Source organism: Phacochoerus africanus, chromosome 8 (assembly GCF_016906955.1).
Source record: "Phacochoerus africanus isolate WHEZ1 chromosome 8, ROS_Pafr_v1, whole genome shotgun sequence".
Lineage (NCBI taxonomy): Eukaryota > Metazoa > Chordata > Mammalia > Artiodactyla > Suidae > Phacochoerus > Phacochoerus africanus.
Window position 1 is genome coordinate 66,836,494 of NC_062551.1, and position 22,287 is coordinate 66,858,780.

Here is a 22,287-nt window from a genome sequence, read left to right on the forward strand (position 1 = left end):
CCAACGTCAACATAAGGGGACAGGGAGGCAGGAGGGGAGAGCCAGGGGCTGGTGACAACAGCCTTGGGGGCAGAGAGCTGCTCTGCTGCTGGCTTTGAGGATGGAGGAAGAGGCCACCAGCCAAGGCATGCAGGTGCCCCTAGAACCCGGGAGAAGCAGGAAACGGATGCTCTCCTAGAGCCACCAGAAAGAATGCAGCCCTGCTGACCAAGGAACTGCACTGTCCATTTTCTTTTCTCTTAATTGTAATGTAAATAGCCGTGTGTGGCTGGTGGGGAGGTACTGGGGGGGCTCCTGCAGGCAAACTGACCCCAACCAGAGTGGAGAGCTGCTGCGGGCGGGAGACAAGTGTCTGCCTCCGACTGCTTCCAGCAGGAAAAGGGGCCCCTGGGCTGTGACCAACTCAAGGGACACGAACAGAGCTGTGCCTCCTGGGAGCTGGATACTCCTAACTGTGAGTTTTACACACAACGGGATGGGGGCAGTCACCCTTCTGGGGGTACAGGGTGAGCATCAGAGACGGACCACGGGGCATGTGGTCAGCAAGGGTCAAAGCCCATCACTCGCCGAGGCTGAGGCGGGGTGGTTCAGGCCTGCTGGCGAGGAGGCACCAAGGCATGGTATCCAGAGTTCAGGCCCTGGAGCCCTCGGGCCAGCCTCCCTGCCAGGATCTGCCCTGGGAGTGGGGGCAGGTCCCAGATCAGACACATGGGGATAACAAGAGCTCCTGTCTTGTGGGGTAGAGCAAACTGTCCGCCCCAAGTGAGGGGTGACGGGGGAAAGCACAAGCCTGGCACTTGAAACCGAGCAACGTTCGCAGGAAGTAAACAGGTGAGTGCCTGCGGGGAGCAGAGACATGAGTCAGCTGAGTTCTGTTTTGAAGTCACGGTTGAGCCGCCTGGAGCGGTACAACCCAGGGGCCTGGCAGCTGCCCCACCGACTCCCCCAGCACACGGGGGTCTCTTCCAGGCCACACTCAGCAAGATGACAGGGATTGGGAAAAGAGAACAAAACAATAAAACACCACTATCCCCACGCCTACGTCGCCAAGTGTCACAAACTTCGACACCAGGTCAGCACGGAAGCTCCGAAGCAAAGCTGTGTCGGTGAACGTCCTTAAGAAAGCGTGGAAACGGGGAAGAACTTTCCGTATTTCTTACGTGACCCACCCAGAACATCTTCCAGAAGTTTCCTCGCTTTCCACTCTGGTAGTCTGGGGAGGTCACTTCTCTACAAGAGAATGTCAGCTTTGGTTTTCCTCCCCGAGGCCTCCGAAACCACGTCGTCGGAGGAAACCAGTTCTCCCTGTAACTGAGCAGTTTAACAGCTCGACTTTGAGAAACGCAGAAATGCAGCAAGTGGAAGGAAGTCTGGTCTTTGGGCTTCAGCAGCTCACCCTGGAAGACGCCGGCAGCCTCGTGAGAAGACAGGCGGTTGGGGTGCGGCTGGGGTCCACCAGGCCCTCCCCCAGCGCTGGCCCCTCCAGGCACAGGGTGCTCAGAACCCTGCAGGTCACAGCCCAGCAAGGCGGCTGGCCTCAGGCTGTTACTGTCTTCTGATGAGCGACAGGGTCTGGGATGCTGGAGGCCCGCTCGATCCTGCCCCCTGGACAGAGCGCTCCTCTTCCCCTCGACTGCCTGGCTTGAGCTTGATTCTGAGAGTCCCCAGCCCGCTGGGCCTGGTGGGGAAGAGAGACAAGCCCTGGTGGACTTTCGGTGCCCAGCGGAGGGGCTGGGCTGAACCTGGCGTGTCCCAGGCAGACAGCGAGGCTGTGACCAGAAGGACAGTTCGCGGGGGTTGAAGACTGTGGGGGTGGGCGTGGAGGGGCCAGGGTGTAACAGAGGCGGGCCCTCCGTGGTCCCGGCATTCTAGAAGAGTCTGGCTTGTGACAGAGCGCTGTACCCACCCCCTGCAAATGGCCCTGCTGTGCTGTAAGTGTGGGCGCAGTCAGCCCGACTCAGCACACATCCTTTGTGGCTGAAGTTCAAAGTCATCTTCTGACCTTCTGGAGCGCTGTTTTCTGCTGCAAAGCTGCAGGCGTGGCTTCCTGAGGGACACACACCTGAGTGACGGGGAGGCCACATCCGGGTGGCACCTAGCTGGCCGCATACAAAGGACATAGCCTCGCCAGCGGCTGAACTGAGACTGAGCAAAGCATTTCCTGCTTTAGATCTGAAGAAGCCGGTCAACCCAAAGACCTGCTTCCTCTCCATTCTAGCAGTTTCCATGTTTCCTTTTTTTTCTTTTTTTCTTCTTTTTTTTGGGCTTATGTCTTTTTAGGGCCACACCCATGGCATATGGAGGTTCCCAGGCGAGGGGTCTAATTGGAGCTGTAGCTGCTGACCTACACCACAGCCACAGCAACACCAGATCCTTAACCCACTGAGTGAAGTCAGGGATCGAACCCGAAACCTCATGGTTCCTAGTCAGATGCATTTCCGCTGCGCCACAACGGGAACTCCTGTTTCCATGTTTCTGATGTAACATGCCAAAACGGGGAAACCACATATGGTTATTAGAATAATGGTCCCCAAAGATGCCTGCGCCCTGATCTGGGGAGTCTGTGAACGTTTTACTTCAAGTAGCAAGAAGGACTTTGCAGATGGAACCAGGTTAAGGACTCAGAGATGAGAGATGACCCCAGATTGTCCAGGCAGGTCCTGTGTCATCTCCAGGAAGGTCAGAGTAAGGGGAGGAGATAGGATGATGGGAGTGGGGGCCTCAGGAGGGGCCCCAAGTCAAGAAACACAGGTGCCTCTGGGAGCGGAAAGGCACGAAATAGCTTCTCCCCAAAGCTTCCAGAAGGAACGCAGCCTGAGGCCTCTTAGACACCTGGCCTCGGGAACCGGAGAGAATAATCTTTCTTATTTTAAGCCACTAGTTTGTAATAACTCGTCCCAGCAGCAACAGGAGACCCACACAGACGGCGTGTGTGGCTGGCAGGGCATGGTAACTTCTGGGCTTCTCCCCACTGTGTCACCCCTTCCAGAAGGACTGCTGATGGGTGAGTGGGGGAAGCGGGAGACCCACTGGGCTGTGTGTCGAAGAGATGGGACGTGGGCAGGGAGACAGTCAAGCATTTCCCCAATGAGACGGCATGGGCACTGCCCAGTGGTGTCCAGGACCACCTGCTGGCACCTCTTCCACGAAAATAACATTACTTTACAAACAGTCCTTGTGCGCATTAAGCTTTTCAGTCGATTTCAGAACAAGGGAATTCTAGGCCCCCTACAGAAGCGAGACCCTCCCCTGTGCTTCCTCGTCATCGCGAAACGTTTGCTTCCCTGCTCCTTGTCCTGCCGTTTGTCCCTCTGCAGGGCTCCTGGTCCCTCCGCAGGGCTCCCATGCCGGGAGCACAGGCCTCTCAACTTTGCTCTGGGAGGGGACCTGTTCTCCAGAAGCAGCTCCCAGGGCTGCCACCCCCTGGCCGTGTGACTGCCCCTCTCTGAGCCAGGCCCTCCCTTCCGGACCCCCGCAGAGCCGCAGAGCCGCGCCTTCTCTGGCGGCCTCGGACCTGAAGGGGGGGGGCTCTCACCAGGGAAGGGCCCACACCCACGTGGGCAACAGGGCGGGAAAAGGGTAGATTGGGGCCCAGAGGAGATTTTATCCACCTAGGGTTTTTTTTTTTGGTTTTTTTTTGGGGGGGGGCACACCTGCAGCCTGTGGATGTTCCCGGGCCATGGGCTGACTCACACCAAAGCAGTGGACCCGAGCCACAGCAGTGACAATGCTGGATCCTTAACCTGCCAAGCTACCCGGGAGCTCCACCTACAGAAAGTGAGCTCAGGTCTACCAGAATCAAACTGTAAAAAAACGAAGTCTCTGCTGTGACTTGATGGTGGCCCTCACAGAAGATCAGTCCCCTAGGCACCTCAGAATGTGACCTTATTGGAACAGGCAGCTCTGCAGATGTCATTAAGGACCTCGATGAGAGCGCCTCCTGGACCCAGGGGGCCCTAGAACCTCTGCAACCATCCCTGTGAGTCCCAGAGAAGGGAAGAGAGAGGGGAGGGCCCCTTGAGGGAGATGGAGGATGGGCCTGTGGGGGGCCCTGGAAGTGGAGGCAGGAAGGACCCTCCCCTGGAGCCTCTGGGGGGAGCGATGTGCCCCCAGACCTCGGGTTTGGAAGCCTGGCCTCCAGAGCTGAGAGGGAGTGAACTTTTGTTGCTTTGAGCACCAGGCAGTGGTCACTGCTCTGGCACCTGTGCAGGCTTGGGGTTCGTCCCCGCCTGGGGTACTGGGAGCAGCCACGCGGCCTCCCCCAAGAGGGTGGCAGTGGATCCGGCCCCCTCACCCCTTCACATCGGAGGGGAGTCGTGAGGCCAGAGGAGAAGGCGCTGGGCCTGGAAGGCTCGCAGGCCGCACGCAGAGAGGCCCGCAGGCTTATAGTCGTCTCAGCAGATCTGCATCAGAAAATCAAAGCAGAACAACTGGGAATGTCAATCCCAGCCCTTCGCCAAGTGTCTGACACGCTTCCACTGCCCGGTGCCAAGGACCCAGAGCCAGCGGGGTCACTCCAAGCTCAGCCAGCCCCGCCTGGCATCCCCCACAGTGTCAAACATGACATGGGACCATTGTGTCTGAAGCGGCCTGGTCTGACGGTGGCCTTAACCGAGATGTCACCGTGGCAGTGACCGAGCTGGGCTCCTCGATGGAGCCACAGCAAAGGGGAGAGAGCAGAGGAGCTGACAGCTTCACATGGGGACATTCCTCGGGAAAACAACAAATAAGGCGTGACACTGTCTACTGGCCCCAGGGGACAGTGCACAGAAATAGGCCAGACTCCATAACTGTTATTTTAGTTTGGCCCAAATTCCTCTCTACACGAACCGAACTGTGATCTGAGAGAAGAGAAACTATCTCTCTGCTGCCTGGGGCGCCCCAGGCCAGGAGGCTGCCTCAGCTCCGGGCCCAGACTGCAGGGGCTCCAGCCAAGGCTGTGATGCCAGCCAGGGGCACGTGCGGGGCCCAGCCCTCACTCTCCAGCACCCACAGTGGAATGTTCCGCAGGAGGTTCCGGCCCGTGGAAACGAGGACCCCTTTCTCCGCGTCTTGGAATCAGAGGAGTCACCTCTTAGAAACGAGCACCTGGAGCTCCTGTCGCGGCGCCACGGAAACAAGTCCGACCAGGACCCACGAGGTTGCGGGTTCGACCCCTGGCCTCGCTCAGTGGGTGAAGCACCCGGAACTGCTGTGAGCTGTGGTGTAGGCCGCAGACTTGGCTCGGATCCGGCGTTGCTGTGGCTCTGGCGTAGGCCAGCGGCTACAGCTCCGATTAGACCCCTAGCCTGGGAACCTCCATATGCTGCGGGTGTGGCCCTAAAAGGACAAAAGACCAAAAAAAAAAGAAAGAAAGAAAAAGAAACGAGCACTGCGCTGCCCTGATGTCTTCCAGGCCGCTCCAATTACCCCGGCAAAAGCGCTCTCCTCGGACTAGAGCGCTTCAGAACTCATCACGTAACTAATCAATCCCTCAAAACTAACCAACCGCAGCCCCCTGAGCTCTCCTTGAAAGAGATTGAAGGTGAGGAGTCAGGGTTTGGGGGGCGCGCAGGGCTGCTTAGCCGGCTCCTGGTTTCCTTTCTTTTCTCTTCTCCTTCCTTCCTTCCTCCCTATTTTCCTTTCTTCCTTGCTTTTTAGGGCCGAACCCCCGGCATATAGAAGATCCCAGGCTAGGGGTCGAATCAGAGCTGTAGCCGCCGGCCTATAGCACAGCCACAGCAACGCCAGATCCTTAACCCACTGAGCAAAGCCAGGAGTCGAACCTGCAACCTCATGGTTACTAGTCGGATTCACTTCCACTGTGCCACGACGGGAACCCCAGCTCCTGGTTTCTAACAGGGTTGACTTTCATTCTCCCAGACCACCCCTCAACGGCAAAGCAGCCTTGAGGAAACAGGCTGGCGTGGGGGAAAGTTCCCTTTGTTTCTTTTTTTTTCCTTTCCTTTTTGGCCGCCCCTTGACACATGGGGGTCCCAGCGCGGGGCTGGGGATCGAACTCGCATCCTTGCCGCTGCAGAGGCACCATCCATCCTGTTGCACCACAGTGGGAACTCCCCCACTTCGCTTTTCAGCGGGCGGTTCTCCAAGGCCCCCCGGGAGACGCGGAACGGAGCGAGCGCCGTGGAATGCAAGCGTTTCCCACTGTGGGTTTTCAAGTCGTGTTTAACAGTGAAGCTGTGATCGCAGGAATTTACCCAGGGAGTAGTTCCAGAAAAAGAGAAGCCAGGCATCGGGCACGACAGGACTCTTCCTTTCCCAAATGTTCACGCCAGCGCCACACACAACACCCGAGGCCCGGGGAGGACCAGCGGGACAAACAAAATCACCTGTTCTGGGCAAATTCTAAAGGGACTGTGCGGTCAATGTCTGAGGCGAACACCCACTAGCTGAGAAGGTTGCTGCAAAGCAGAGGAAAGCAGGGCACAGACCCCCCTCCCCTTCCCCTAAAAGCACCCAAACCCCGCACAGGCCAGGCTGACTTGCTCTCAGTTATGCCAGGATGGGAGGCAGCCCTCCACCCTTCCTATTTCAGAATGCTCTGTCCCCAGCACGCGGCCACCGTGTTCTGCAGGGGAGGGCACACAGCCAGGCGGGACCTCAGCTGGACCAGGCCGGGGCCTCCGAGGGCCTGGATGAGGCCTTGTGGCTCCGGCCGTGGCAACGCCTGGCTCAGCGCTGCTCCTCGAGGCTGCCTCCCACCCATGTCGTCACCCCTCCGTTGTCACCCCCATGGCTGGGGGCTGGGCTTGCCCAGCCAGTAGCTTTTTCCAAGGCCACCTTCCCGGTGAGGCTTCTTCAGAACCAATCTCACAGCCCGGACCCCGACCCCCTGCCGACCCCACGGAGAAGGGCTGCTTTCCTGGGGCGCACAGCCTCAGTTCTGAAGACACAGCAGCCACTGAGACAAGCGGGGGAACCGTTTCGGGTGGGGCTGGGGCTGGATTTCTGTGCTGCGAGAACCACTGCCACCAGCGCTGCCCCGGGGGCACTCCCGCTACTCTGAGGAGCCGCTGTTGCTCAAATCCCGGGGACCTGTACTTCCTGGAGAGGTAACGTGCCCCGAGGGACCTAGTGGCAGTGGGCTCGGCTCGGTGAGTGTGCACACGGGCCCTTGGCAGGGCTCCATGCCCGGGGCATTCGAAGAGGATGGGTTTACGCCGCTCTTTAGCAGGATAAAGGCGCCACTCACGTCTGAGTACAGAATTACCAGACTGAGAAATCAAACTGGCAACTGTAACTTCAGAGACGCATCACCCTAGGCAGAGCTCAAGGCTCTGGAACGCGGGCAGATTCCAGGGCCCAGCAGATGCAGGGGGAACAAAAGGCCACTGTACGAGGGACCCAAGCAGCCAGGGCGGCCCCTGCCCCTTGGCGGAGAGGGTGCTGTTACCTTTTCGGATCTTGTCGTGGAAGTTAATGGCGTCCACGGAAGCAGTGACGATGTTGGTTTTGCAGTGACGTGCGGCCACGATCCCGGCCACCTCGTCCATGAGCTTCATGGTGACACCTGCACAGAGAAGGGCACACGGCAGGTTAGATGTGGGGGAAGGAGAGCCCACCACCCAGCCTGGAAACACGTCGAGGGAAACGCGTCCCTGGGACCCACCAGTGGGGCCACGGCCGGTTGAATCCAGGGCTGAAAACCTGACTCCCTGGGGCGCTCTGGAAGATGACCACGGCTGCAGCCAGGGCTCAGGCCACCAGAACAAATGACAACCCTCCTCCCAGCCTCTAAGGTGCCCTGTCCTGCCACATGCTCCACTGAATGGCCACAGTCAGAAAGCCAGGTGACAGGTGCCCGTGAGAACGTGGAGAAGCCAGAGCCCGTCACACTCTCGGGCAGGGATGGAAATGGTGCAGCCTCTTCAGAAACAGCCTGGAGTTTCTCAAAAGGCTAATAAACACATAGATGCCACGTGACCCAGCAATTCCACCCTCAGGTGAGCACCCAAGGGAGATAAAAACACACGTTCGTGCAAAAGCTCCGGAGAGCGTTACTCCTAACCCCCCGGAGCGGAACCAACCCGAAGGTGCATCGACCGCTAAAAGGACAGAGAATGGGGCTTATCCACACAGCGGAATATTACTCAGCAATAAAAAGGAACAAAGGACCAACAACGCCCACAGCAAAGATGAACCCTGAAATCATCATGCGGAGGGAAAGAAGCCAGACATAAGACCTCGCGTACTGAAGGAATCCACTGACGTGAAATATTCAGAAAAGTCAAATCCGTAGAGACAGGAAGTAGATTAGTGGTTTTCGTTTCTTTTTCTTTTTTCCTTTTTTAGGGCTACACCCGCAGCATATGGAGGTTCCCAGCTTCGGGGTTGAATGAGAGCTGCAGCTGCAGCAATGCCAGATCCTTAACTCGCTGAGTGAGGCCAGGGATTGAACCCGCATCCTCATGGATACTGGTTGGGTTTGTTACCACCGAGCCACAACGCGTAGTCCAGATCAGTGGTTTTCTAGGGAAAGGGGGTTGGAGAAATGGGGACGGGCTGCTGCACGGCTCTGAGGTCTCTCTGGGGGGATGAAAATGCTCTGAGACGGGCTGTGGCATTGGTTTCAGTGCGACGACACTAAAAATCAAGGAGATGCAACGAGTGAGCTGTACCGACTGTGTGAAGTACATCAATAAAGCTGCTAAGTCAAAAAACAAACGGAACTAGAAGCGCGGCTCGGGACAAGTGCACCGTGGGCCGAGGGGACCCAAACCTCAGGCGCGGACGTTTTCACCCGCTCATACCCCTCAACTGACGGCATCTCGACACGTGCCCGCGGCTGGTCCCCTGCCCCCAATTCTCGCTCCACCAGTGCAACACAGTAATACATGTCTCATTTAGTTAGAAAACTGAAACCAGAAATTCCCTTGTGGCAGAGCAGGTTAAGGAGCAGGCGTTGCTATAGCTGTGGCACAGCGGACCTCTGGCCTGGGGACGTCCACATGCCACGGGCCCCAAACAAAAACAGCAAACTTAAACCATAGCTTTTACTAGGTCAAACTACAGACAATGGCCATGAGTTAACCACTGTGACCCATAAAGGCAGCAAAGTGCTGTTGATCCATCTGATAACTATCAGAAATCTTGGAAAGCTGGAGTTCCCGTCGTGGCGCAGTGGAAATGAATCCAACTAGGAACCATGAGGTTGCGGGTTTGATCCCTGGCCTTGCTCAGTGGGTTAAGGATCCAGTGTTGCTGTGAGCTGTGGTGAAGGTCGCAGACGCGACTTGGATCTTGCATTGCTGTGGCTCTGGCGTAGGCTGGTGGCTACAGCTCCGATTAGACCTCTAGCCTGGGAACCTCCATATGCCGGGGGAAGGCCCTGGAAAGGGCAAAAAGACAAAAAAAAAAAAAAAAAAGGAATCTTGGAAAGTTATATATGCAAAACCAGAACACAGAATGATTTCTTAAAATCCAGAGAGAGGCAGAAAAACCAACTCCATCCCACCCATAAAAGCCAGGCTCATGGGGAGTCAGGTTTAGGGCAGGGCTTGTAGTTCCCAGTGCCTGCAGGACCAGGCAGGGGTTATGCAGGGTGGTGAGGAGGGCTGGGGGCCCTTCCTACTGTCCCTCACCCACAGGAACAAGGACAGACTAATGATGTTTCAGGAGAAGCTTGGAACCTACATGCTTACGAGGAATCTGCCAATTACTAAACATTGGTAATTAATTAAAACGCTCTTAGGAGTTCCCTGGTGGCCTAGTGGTTAAGGTCTGGAATTGTCACTGCTGTGGCACAGGTTTGATCCCTGGCCGAGGAACTTCCATGTGCCGAGGATTCAGTCAAAAAAAAGAAAGAAACAAAGAGAGAAAAGAATGATGAAGGGATAAACAGGATTCTGGGAACTATGTGTGTGTGGGGGGGTGTTGAGGGCATTTTATTTTATTTTTTTGTCTTTTTAGGGCCGTACCCGCGGCATACGGATGTTCCCGGGCTAGGAGTCTAATTTAAACTACAGCTGCCGGCCTCTGCCACAGCCACAGCAATGCCGGATCCGAGCCAGGTCTGCGACCTACATCACAGCTCACGGCAATGCTGCATCCTTAACCCACTGAGAGAGACCAGGGATCGAACCTGCATCCTCATGGATGCTAGTCAGATTCATTTCCGTTGAGCCGCGATGGGAACTCCGAGGGCATTTTAACTAGAGGATGTTAGACGTTTACGACAGACTGTGTATTCTGCGTGGCTGTCTTGTTTTTAGGGGGAGACACCAGCAAACTCAGCCACATCAGGGGCCTCCTGAGAACAAATGAGACAGAGGTAGCCAGGAGTCTTTAAGAGAAAAAGAATGGTGACGCTGGGGTCTGGGTGGCAGGCACCACTCGGGCTGGAGGGACGCCGTCTGCAGTTCACCCATGTCCCCGGGGCCTGCTCCGTGTCAGGCTCTTAGCAAACACCGACTGCAGGAGTGAACAGAAGGAGGAAGGGATGAGTGCTGGGCCTCCCTGCACAGCAGCCCGGGATGGGCCTGCACTGTCCCCATGCCACAGCAGAAGGCAGAGGCCTGTGTCCAAGGCCACTTGCTCAGGGAGAGTGGGGACCAGCCTCTGACCACAGGGCACCAGCGGCCACGCCGCCTTCGATCCAGATCCGGTGATACTGAGACTAAGACAGGACTGTGGAAAAGAGAGCTCAAGGTCATGGGGAGAGGCAGGGGTGGCAGGAAAACTAGGGCGCACCGGGGTGGAGGGTCCCAACCAAGCGCTCCCGGGCCCCCTGGTGGCGTCATCACTGGGGGAGGCGGTGGGGGAGGATTTGGAAAAAAAGAATTTAAATAGGAATGAATGTTGAGAACACGGAAAGTACATATGATTAACCCCTGGTCTGTGGGTCCTGCAAAGTAGAGCTGTTAAGAATGCAAGACTAAATGGAAGAAGAATCAGCCTTTCAGCCGGGGTTTTGCCCTCTTTCTCCAAAATGTGGGCAGAGGTTCCTCAAGGGACTTCACTGGTACTAAAACCACTGCAGGATCCAGAGCGAGTGTGGCCAGAAGGGGACCGTGCCCAGAGCAGGCGGGGCGGGGAGACCGAGCAGCCATCGGAGGTCCTGACGCCAGATGCCCCCTTGCCTGGGCGTGGGGCGTGGCGCCCCGACCATCTGCATCGCATGACTCGGAAGCTGACACAGGGTGGGGACCGAACGGTCCCCAAGCCCCTGACCAATTCGGAACTGGACACACAGCGCTCAGGAAGGGCTGCTGAGTAAGTGAACAAAGGAACCCAAATCAGCCCAAGAAGTGGCTCCACTAGAGTCGCAGGGCAGGTGCTCAGGAAGCAATCACGTTTAGTCCGGGTGAGGCAGGAAAAGCATGCTTGTCCCCACGGAACCCCAGGGCCAGGGGAGCTGCCGAACAGAAGGACCCTCTAGATCCGACAGGCAGCCCAGGAATCTAAGCTGGGAGGCCCGACAGGAAACGAGACTCAGATGGAGTCCCTGGATCCCAGTGTCAGGCGGGGGCAGGCGTGACCCCACCATGCACCGCAATGACCAGATTATACCCCAAACTGGGGTTAATCCCAGGCCAGGACAGGAGGTCTGCTCCACGGAGAGGAGGGCCCTGGGGGCTCCAGATGGCTGCCCCGGCCCATCTCCACCCACCCCCGTGATCTCTACCTCCCGGGAACCCATGGTGGGGTCAGTGGGAAGTGACAGCAAAGTAGGTTTTAGGGCTCAGGACATGGACAGACTTTCTGGGGGAAAAACTTAGACTTGTGCACAACTCCGAGTCCCTGCCGTGTGCGAGGGAACCCCAGGGTCAGAGCTGGAGGCTGAAACCTCTGCCTGCAGCTCCAGGCAGCCCCAAGTCCGTTCCCCCATAACTAGGCCCTCTGGGGTCCTGAGTGTAAAGTGGACGCTGGGGACTACTTAAGAGGGGCGGGAAGTGATCTCAGAAAACCCAGATTCCAGGCACCTCAGAGATATTCGGTTCCAGACCCTTGCAATAAAGAGAGAATATAGAAATAAAGTGAGTCAGGCGTCCCCTGGGGCCTAGTGGGTTAAGGACCTGGCGTTGTCGCCACAGCGGCTTGGGTTGATTCCTGGCCCAGGAACTTGTGCATGCTGAGCGCGTGGCCAAAACAAAAAACAAACAACAATAACAAGCATGAAAAGATTTGAAATGTGATGAAAATGACCAAAATGTGATGCAGAGACACAAAAGGGAGCAGATACTGTTGGAGAAACGGGGCTGATACACTTGTTCAATACAGGGGCTGCCATGAGCCTTCAGTTTGTAAAAAAAAAAAAAAAAAAATCTGCAAAGCGCAATAAAGTGAGGTCTGCCCGTATAATAAAACACGGATGACCAGCCCTCTTTGTCCTCTGCCGGGAGAGGAACAGCCCTGGGCCTGTTGCTCCGTGGATCTGGTCTGAGAAATTCTTGTCCTCTGCTATAAGAGAAGAGCCCTGGCGGGAATAAGACAATAGAAATCCACGGAATCGTGGAGTTCCCGTGTGGTGCCGCAGGTTTAGTAGCTGGCGTCACTGCAGCAGCCCGGTCACTGCTGCAGTGCGGGTTTGATTGCGGGCCTGAGAACGTCCACATGTCGTGGGTGTGGCCCAAGACAAATCAAACCAAACCAAAGTCCACGTCCCCGCATCCCATCACAACAGGTTTGTAAGGATGGTTACCGTGAAGCCCCCTCGTCTCTGACTTAGACACAATGTGCTGCAATCAACATGTCCACCAGCAAAGGGAGTTTTGTTTAAGAACAAAACAACCAGAAAGCCCCTCCTCCTAACGCTGCCCAACGGGCCCCACCCCCCGTGCTGTCGAGGCGGGGGTGGGGTGGGGTGGGGGGGCACCAGTCCACTTTGGCACCGGAAGGCACTGTCTCCCCTTCTCTTTTTTACACCTCAAAGATATCAAGTATCTGGGTTTTCTCCAAAATGCCTCTTTCCAGGTTCCTACTGGAAAAACCTCGTCAGTTCCTTCCCATTTAGGTACAAACGAGGGGAAGATAACTTTGGCAAATTACAGTCTGTCATGTGCCGTCCTCGTTACCCAAGATGCGCCATGTAAAAGATGGCAAGGAAATTGCAGGATTTGCTGTCCTTGGATGCTGCATTCAGTTCAGGAATTATGGGAAGAAAAAAAAAAGATTTGCTTGGCCATTAACATATAGATAAATATTGGGAACCAAAGATATTTTTGAATCTAACATTTAAGCATCGACATGTTGACTGGCTGAAAAACAGAGGCTTGATGTTATTTTCCCAGGCCCGCCTAGCTGACTGGGTCACGCCTGCCACCATCCCAAGGCAGCCGGTAGCAGCTCTGAGCACCGTGCTACTGGCTGTTCTGTGGGTGGCGATTTGAGATGTCCCCATTTCTATATTTAATCCCAACTGATAGAGTGTGGGTGCCAGCCTCCTATATTAAGAAAACGATAGTAAGTTCATCTTATTTTAACTAGCACACCCTTCGGAAATTACAGGGGAGTTATTCTAAGGTCCAGCTGAGTGACAGCCACCTGGACCGTCTGGCTTTGCGGCCCCCCCCCCCCCCCCCCCCGGTTTCAAATGTACCTGCAGGCATCTCTGTGAACCGGGGCAGAGGAGTATTAACCAAGGCAGCCAGTACAGATCGTTTCTGGCAATTCATGGACAGTGTAGGAAAGGCAAAGGCTTTCTAACATCAAAATGTCAAAAGTGGAATCAGGCGGAGGCTTCGGGCCCCATTCACCCAAGCACGGCAGAGCCAGGGAGCTGGCGGAAGGGCTCCGGCCACCATGTCCCCTCACTCTGTGTCAGGGAACTTGAAATGGTCATGATGAAATTCGTTTACTGCTGTTTAAGGATCAATGCCTTCCCTGTTTTGAACAGGAACGGGGGAGAAAGGCAGGCGGAGTTCTGTCCCAAATGCCAAGGAGAGCAGGGACAAGGAGGCAGTGGTGACGCAGAAGCCCCCTCGCCCAGCCCGCTCCCAGCAGGAGGCTGGAGGCAAGGTCACGTGGGCCCAGTGGCCTGAGCTATTCTGGGGGGTGTGGGTTTCCTCTCAGGAGACTAGGTTGCAGCCGGGGGCTAACATTGAAGAATTCTCCGTCCTGATGTTGAGCAGGAAAGACACCATTCGGGGACATCGGCCGAGTGCCCCTAAGGATCGCAGCCCAAGAGGAAGCAGAGCTGATGATGTTAAAAAGCAAAAAAGCACCAGCACGTTGGTAGAGAAGGATGCGCGGCGTGTGGCTGGTGGGGTTTCTCACGCAAAGCGCTTTGCATTTTGGGAAGAGGGACCCAGGGCCACACGTGTCCACTGCGGAGCCGCCGAGAGGACCAGCATGGGCAGCAGGAACCCAGTCCAGGGATGGGGTCAGCCGCGTCCTTGGCGAGGGAGGCAGGGACCTCACAGCCGGCCTAGGGAGGGGCGGGAGGGGCGGGAGGGGCCAGGGCTTGGGCCGGTTCAGAGCACTTGGGGGCTGCGTGTTGTCACCAGACCCCAGCTGCCGCCCTGACATCTGGATGGACAGAGGCCTCTCTCTGGAGCCTCGGCTGCCAGAGGGTGTTTTCTTAGAAAGTGAGGACCTGTGAGGACCGGAAGGGCGGAGGCCACTGCCTCGCACAGCTCAGCCTCCCGAAGACAGTGGGGCCCAAACCGGCCCTGGCCCCCTCACCTCCTGACCCCCGAGACCAGGAGCTCCTCAGGCGGAGGAAGGAAACGCCTTCCCGGCCTCCTTGCTTCCTCTCCGGCCAAGGGTTTGGCTCTCTGCCCGCCACGCGGCAGGGGTCCATGTAAACGAGGCCACAAAACCAGAGAGGGGCATCTGTGCCCTGGTCTGCACTGTTCAGGGAAACCAACTCCTCCTCCAGGTGCAGAGAGCTTTTCCCAACCGCCCACGGAGACCCCGCGAGCGCGCGAGGGCGTCTGGGCGGGAGGCGGCACCCTGCGCCTCGTCCCCCCGCCCCACCTCCTGCACCCATGTGTCCCCCGCCCCACCTTCTATGCCCGTTTGCCCCCCCGGCCCCCCCTCCGCGCCCATGTGCCCCCCACCCACCCCCATGGGCTGCCGTCTCTGCCTCTGCCTCCAGGCCCTGTGTGGTCGCCTGGCCTCGGACCCCAGGGTAGCCTCGTGTGGCCCTTGGCTGCTGGACACTGTGTGGAGGACGTATTTTAGATTTGTCTCCATAGGTTTACAGACGTTTATAGGTTTGGTTGGGCAGTGACATGTCCCCAGGCCCCACCCGGGAGGTGTTGCTGGGTGTTCATGAGTCAGGCAGCCACCGTCATCACAAGAGTCTGGGTGGGGCTGACCCCGCTGCCCCCCCCACCCCCCCCCGTGGCCCTTCTCAGCTCGCAGGCCGTCTTCACGATCTGGTCCCTTCACCCAGCATGCGGCATGTCTACACCGCCCAGGGCCCGGTTTGGGGGTGGGGGCATGTGGTGAGGCTGTGAGATGCAGGAAGGGTCTCCACGCAGGATCGGCCAGCGAGCAGGTGGGGTGGGGTGTTTTACACAGGTGGTCAGGAGAGGCCTGAAGACAGAGGGCTGCAGCTGCTCGTCCGCAGGCAGAGGGACGAGCAGAAGCAGGGCCACAGGCCTAAGTGTACCTCCCATATGCCAGGACCCGCGAGGAGCAGGTGGCCAGGGGGCAGGAGGCACCTGGGAAGACAAGGGCCTGGAGGCCTCGCGAGGGAGAGAATGGCAGAAACCTAGGGGCTGGGCTTCTGTCTGGAGTCAGACGGGAGCCTCGGCCAGGGCTGAGCAGGCCTGGCTTCACCTGCCTTCGGCTCTGGGAGGACCAGGGAGGCTGCTGTGGTTCCCACTCAGGGAACTGGGAGACCAGGGAAGAGGCCATTTCCACAATGACAGGCACACCTGGGGGTGACGGTGGAGGAGGTGAGAATTCAGATTCTCGTGGTTGTTTTGTTTTGTTTTTTAAGGCCACACCTGCGGCATATGGAGGTTCCCAGGCTAGGAGTCAAATAGGAGCTACAGCTGCCAACATGCACCACAGCCACAGGCACACGGGATCTGAGCTGCATCTGTGACCTACACCACAGCCACAACACAGGATCCAAGCTGCATCAGTGACCTATGGTGTAGCCTGTAGCAATGCCAGACTCTTAACCCACTGAGCGAGGCCAGGGATCGAACCCACATCCTATGAACACTAGACCTCTAAGCCACAACAGGAACGCCCAGATTCTCATATTTTGAATGCAGATCCCAAAGGACTGGCTGACAGATGAGCTGGAGAGCCTTTAGGAGAGGCCGCGTCACAGAGGACCGCAGGAATTCTGGCTGGGCAGCCAGAAGGATGGCCTGGCAGCCACCACGGAGGCAGGATGGAGAAGCACCGTATCTGACACTGGGTGAGAGAGGCCTGCCAGTCGCCCAGAGCTGGTCCTGGAGAAGCAGCTGGAGTCTGGGGGGCGGGGACAGGGGGCAAGGATGGGGCCCTGGGTACCCAACCAGGGCAGGAAAGAAGCCAGAAGGGACAGCATAGAAACAGAAGGGGTGGCGGTGGGCTGAAGAAAAGTGGGGAAGGGCCACCCTGGGCCTTGGGAAAGAGGTGGCAGGGTGGGGGCAGCCAGGTGAACTCTGAGAGCCAGTCCCACCCACTGGTGTTGGCCACGGCAGGTCACAGTGACCTTGACGGGAGGCACGTGTGTGGATTAGGCTCCAGGGAGGACCTCAAGAAGGACCAGAGGGAGCGACAGAGTGCAGACACCCCAAGTTGCCGAGTGGAAAGTACCAGGCCCAGGGTGCCTCCGGCAGCCCGACACGGGTCCCCTGCAGAAGCGTGGCCACCGGCCACCACAGGACGCTGTGAAGCACAGGCAGAGCCTGTTCTACAAGTGGGAAAGGCACCTGGCCTGCCAGCCTTTGCCCGACCTGCAGCTTGATGTGAAGACATAGCAGCCACATGCCCAGGGGGATTTATGGCCCGAGATTCTAGCAGAGAAGACTGCCAGAGGCTCAGGACAGAGCTGCCCGGCAGCATCAACTCAAACTGTGTGTCCGAAAGACTTGTTTCATTCACGCAATGGACATCCCCCAAGCTCCTCTCCACAAAGCAGTGCAGGAGAGAGGAGATGAGGAGAAGGAAGCCGGGGAGAAGACCACAACCAGGCAGGAGGGAGGCAGACAGCCGGGCAGCCGCCAGGAGCAGTGGCAGTGAGGGGGGCGGGCCCCGGGGGAGGGCTTCTGCCTGGGGGCTGGGCAGGCAGACATGGGCAGGCGGGAGAAGAGGATGAACAAAGATGCCACGGGGCGCGATGAGGAAAGAACATCCCGGGGCCCATGCCAGGAGCTGGCAGCCCTGGAGGCAGCAGAGGCCACGGCTGAGAGCCACAGGTGCCAGGGGCCGAGCTCTGCTTTGCCAAGGCTGACCTGGCTGTGAGGGAGGGTCCAAGGGGAGACCCCAGAAGCGGGGGGGCAGGACCTGGCAACCAGGGGAGGGACAGCACCGGTGGTTGAGAGGATTCGGACCTGGGGACCAGGGCGGGAATGGCGAGGGGACGTGGGATCCAAGGACAGGTGCTCGGGCCTACTGCCCGAGTCCTGGGGGTGCAGTTTGTTATTCTTCTTCCAGTCCTAACGCTTGGGTATTTTTTGACTTTCTAAGGATCACAAGCTCCAAGTTACCCACTCTTTTTCTCTAAGGACATCTTCAGCCACTCCCCCTGCTCCATGGGAAGAAGCACTCCTCTTTGCATCATTTTGTAGGCAGTGGAGACGCCTTGCCTCTACTCTTTCTTTGACCAGGAGTTCTCTGCAGGAGTATTTCCCACCTTCCAGCTGGTTGAGTTCTAGTTATGGATGTTTAGGCTTGATGGGTGCCCCGCGGGGGAACTGAGAGTGAAACATATGTGATCCTATTTTGCAAACCCCCTCTGGATACGAAGGAAAAGCGTGTGTTTTCCACGGAGCAGAATGTCTTCTTCTCTCTGGGTCTTTAAGTAAAACTAACCACATATGTGACAGAAAAATTGTAACAATAACAAACCTACATTAAGCGCTTCCTTCGTGCTGGTTGTTTTCCCTGTATTATCACAGGCGGTTCCCCTCCCAGGACCCCCTACACAAAAGGGAACAAGAAGCCCAGGAGGAAGCCCCCGGGCCACCGAGGCACTAAATGGGGAAGCTAAAGCCTGTAGGGGAGTTGCCGTCATGGCTCAGCAGTAACAAACCCGACTAGGATCCACGAGGATGAGGGTTTTGGCCTCACTCAGTGGGTTAAGGATCCGGTGTTGCCATGAGCTGGAGTATAGGTCGCAGAGGCGGCTCGGATCCCTCGTGGCTGTGGCTGTGGTGTAGGCCTGTGGCTACAGCTCCAATTCAACCCCTAGCCTGGGAACCTCCATATGCCGTGGGTGCGGCCCTAAAAAGACCAAAAAAAATCCTTTTGGATCCACAAGAAGGAGGTCACGGAGGCCGAGGGAGATCACGAGGGAGAAGAGGTGGATCGAGGGAGGAAAAGAGTGCCCAGGACAACCCCGGGGGGGAGAAGAAGAGAGGGGACATCGAGCGCACCCCTGGTGCGGGAACCACCTGCTGGGAAGGTCGTCACCAGGCGGACGCCAGGCATCCGGGTCCCCACCATGCCACTCGGTGCCACCATGGATTTGGAGGGTGTGGGGTTTCAGGGACGGCGGGTCAGTGGCGCCCGATGCTCGTGAGGGGCCGGGGGACAGGCTGTGAGGACTCGGCTCTGGATTGGTTGAGACAAATGCACACTCCACACTCCAGACCCGCCCAGGGCACTCATGAAACACACAGGATCCCCCACCCCAGCCCCAGGGCATCAAGCCTGACAGAGAAAGGCCCGGGAATCTGGGTTTTAACAGGCGCTGGGAGGACTGACACGCTGAGGAGGCTGTTTTAGCCCCAACCCATGGCTACAACAAGATCCTGAGCTCTGAGCAGAGGGAGTTCTCACGCAGGACTGAATGTGACCTTAACGCAGACTAGAAACTGTAAGCCATACACTCTATTACTTAGAAAAGCCTGTTACGTCGGGGAGGATCGGGGACGGGACCTGGGGCTGGAGGCTGAGGGTGAGAGGGGCAGGCAGAGGCCTGGGAAGCTGCAAGGCGACCAGCACAGCCGGTCCCAGCAGGGAGCGATTTCACCTGTGAAGCTCAGAAGCCACCTTCGCCCCCAAGACAGTCAGTCCTTCCCTTCCGGTGCTCACTCCGGCGACCCCGCCGCAGACTGGCGGATGGGGTGCACGCAAGGGCTGCAGGCAGCTTCCTGGGCTGGAGAAGGAGGCAGGGAGGAGCCGGCTACACCACGCGGCAGGGGCGGCAGGCGGAAGGAGCCCAAATCCCCAGCACTGCGGGGTCACTGGGTCAGCCCCGACGTCTTCGGACTGCATTGCTTCACGGACACTGGCAATGTTCCTCTCTCTCACTAAAGCCACCGCTGGGGGCCTTCATCACAGCAGCTGAGCCTTCGTCCTGGTTAACGTGTTACTTGCACAGGAAGCCACTGGTCTGCCACCAAAACTAGCGAAGGGGAAAATCGAAGATCCGTGGACCAGGTGGTCCAACCCAGATGAGAAGCAAAGGCCATCCCAGGGGGGCAGAAGCGCACGGGCGGGGCCGGCACCCCAGTTTAGGGGAGGCGGGCGGGAAATCCTGGCTGGCAGGCAAAGCTTTATGAAGCTGCTGGTGGCGGGTGAGGGGTGGGACTTCGATGGACGGTCGAAGCCAGGGGAGCAGGAGGCATTACGGAGCCACGGCACAGGTGACAAATTGCAGCACTCTGCCGGACTCCGCACTCAGGGCTCTCACGGGGCTTTAGGCCTGACCCTGGCCCATCAGACACATTTAGGCCCCCAAGTCGCACAGCAGAAGCAGCCGCTGAGGCTGCTGGGAGAGGGGTCGGGGCGTGAGGGAGCATCAGGCACAACTGTGTTCTGTCAGACGCCACTTTGGACCATTTCCACAGGATACGTGGATTTACGATAATTAATTACAAATAAAAACGAGCCAGAGGAAAACCCAAGTGCAGACGTGGAGGATTCATGTTGAAGCCTCTGCTGGGGTCGGGCCACGAAGCACCCCCAGCCCCCAAGGATAGGCCACAGCGGTCCAGGCTCTGGGGGCCGTGCCGCCTTTCACCCCCTGGCCAGTCACGGCAGTGATGGCCTCTCAGGCTGGGACACCTGCGTGGAAACAGCCAACCAAGGGCCGGGTCCTCCGGAGAGTCCCCCGGGAGAGAAGGCAGCGGACGTCTCGGGACCAACGCGGAAGAAGGGAACGGGACCTTCGAGAAGATGAACTGACGACAGAGAAACCCCCTCTTTATCAGATGATGAAAGTCATGTTTCAGGATCCAGTTAAAATCCTTCAGCACAAAACACACCTTAGAAACCAAACCAACCTATGAACAAAAATAATGAAAAGCAGCTTTTCTATCCCAGGCAGGCTTTTAAAATGAGTACTCGTTCTGCATGCCATTACCTTCCTGAATCTTTAATTGTGCGAGTTATTTTTATCGCTGGATCTCTTGGGTTCTCCAGGTGTGTTACTACGCCATCTGCAAAGACAGCTTTACTCCTTTCCTGCTAATTCTGGTGCCTTTCTTTTTTCCCTCTTGTTTTACTGCAGCAGCGGCTAAAATCTCCCCAACAGCATTACTCAGCAGAGAGGGAGGGGGCCCCCCTCACACCCCGACCTGGGGGGCAGGGCCCCTGAGAGTCAGACGCTCACGCGAAGGTTTTCCTCGGGTTGGGAAGTACAGTCCATTCCTACTCTTACTGGGTGTTTTTACCAAGGATGGGGTCTGGATGCGTTTCTAAAAGGGTCTTGACTCTTGCGTGAACCTAAAGGCACCCCAGAGACAACTGCCAGGTCACCCCAGTGAGCTGCACAACCAGAGGGGCCACCGAGGGGAAATGGCCTTTTCTGGAACAGAACTTCCAAGAAAAGAAAGGGAGGCTGTGCACTGATTCACACAGGGTGCAGAAGGCAGGCGCCAAGGCCGGGCCAGCGCTTCTGCACAGCTGCCCTTCAAGTCAGGGCCACAGACAGGCAGCCGGCCCTCCCTCCGCACAGCAAACAAGCGAACAAGCATCCTCTGCAGCCGCCTGCTCCCGGGACCCCCACATCTTTCTAGCCCCTCAGTGAATTCTCAGAGGCTCTGTCCCTGAGGCCAGGAAAGGGGTCCTGGATTCCATCTGCGACTCACAACCCTTTCTGCTACGTCTGTCACCAGTCGGTGTTGCCGAGATCTCTGTGTGTGTGTGTGTGTGTGTGTGTGACCATATGTATGTGTCTACGTGTGCGCACGTGTGTCTGTCTCTGGGTGTGTGCCTATGGGCGCGTGTGTGACTGTGTGTGTGTGTGTGTGTGTTTTAAGCAGCAGGGTAGGAGCTAGTCCTCGAGATGAACACTCTCCAAAGTGTGAAAATCACAGAAGGTAGGACGAGCGAGTAGGTTTTCAAAGATACACACACAGCGCAGAAGGACTGAATCAAAGCCAAATTTGCATTCATCTTGGTTCATTGATTTCTCCTGGGATTGGCATCCACTGAATTACAGTTTCTTTTTATTTTTTGGCTGCACCTGCAGCATGAGAAAATTCCTAGGCCAGGGATCAAACCCATACCACAGCAGCGACAACCCTGGATTGGTATCTGCTAGGCCACCAGGGAATGCCCACTGAATTACAGTTTACACTGAATTACGGTGCGTATGGAAGTCCCCCGGCCAGGGGTCAATTTAGAACTACAGCCACTGGCCTACACCACAGCCACAGCACCAGATGCAAGCCACAACCAGATGGAAGCCTGCGACCTTCACCAGAACTCATGGCAACAGCAGATCGTCTGACCCACTGAATAAGGCCAGGGATTGAACCCGCGTCCTCAAGGATACCCGTCGGGTTCGTTATCGCTGAGCCGTGACAGGAGCTCCCAACTGAATTAGTTTAGAGAAGACTTTTATTCAAATGGCTTGGATGCCATTCTTGCCAGCAGTGTTCTCTCTACAGGAAAATACAAGAAAATCACCAGTGTTTTCAGCCTTGTGTTCGTTCCTCCGTTCCCAGTGAGTTACTAGGCATTATGATTATATGATTAGGCCTGGTAAAATTATTAGGCACGATTTTTTAAACAGGGGGCACAGAACCCCTATTGAAATAAGCACAAGAGTTCCCTGACAGCTCAGTGGGTTAAGGATCTGGCATTGTCACTACTGAGGCACAGGTTCGATTTCTGACCCAAGAACTTTCGCAAGCTGTGGGCATGCATGGTCAAAAATAAATTTTTTTTTCATTAAATAATTTTTTAAAAAACCACGCCTCTCTCAAACGTAGCCTCGCGGGCTCC

The 22,287-nt window shown here is 56.9% G+C and overlaps 1 protein-coding gene across 4 annotated transcripts in view; it reads right to left on the reverse strand.

Annotated features, from left to right (window-relative positions):
- Positions 1-22,287, reverse strand: part of ACOT7 (acyl-CoA thioesterase 7) — a 100,532-nt gene that overhangs the window by 20,373 nt on the left and 57,872 nt on the right. For all 4 annotated transcript variants that reach the window (XR_007136426.1, XM_047791263.1, XM_047791265.1 and 1 more), the window contains exon 7: positions 7,394-7,510. Coding sequence is in view for 3 of the 4 variants with exons in the window: in XM_047791263.1 (XP_047647219.1) it covers positions 7,394-7,510 (117 nt within the window). In the remaining variant the exon portion in view is untranslated. The remainder of the gene's footprint in view (positions 1-7,393; positions 7,511-22,287) is intronic.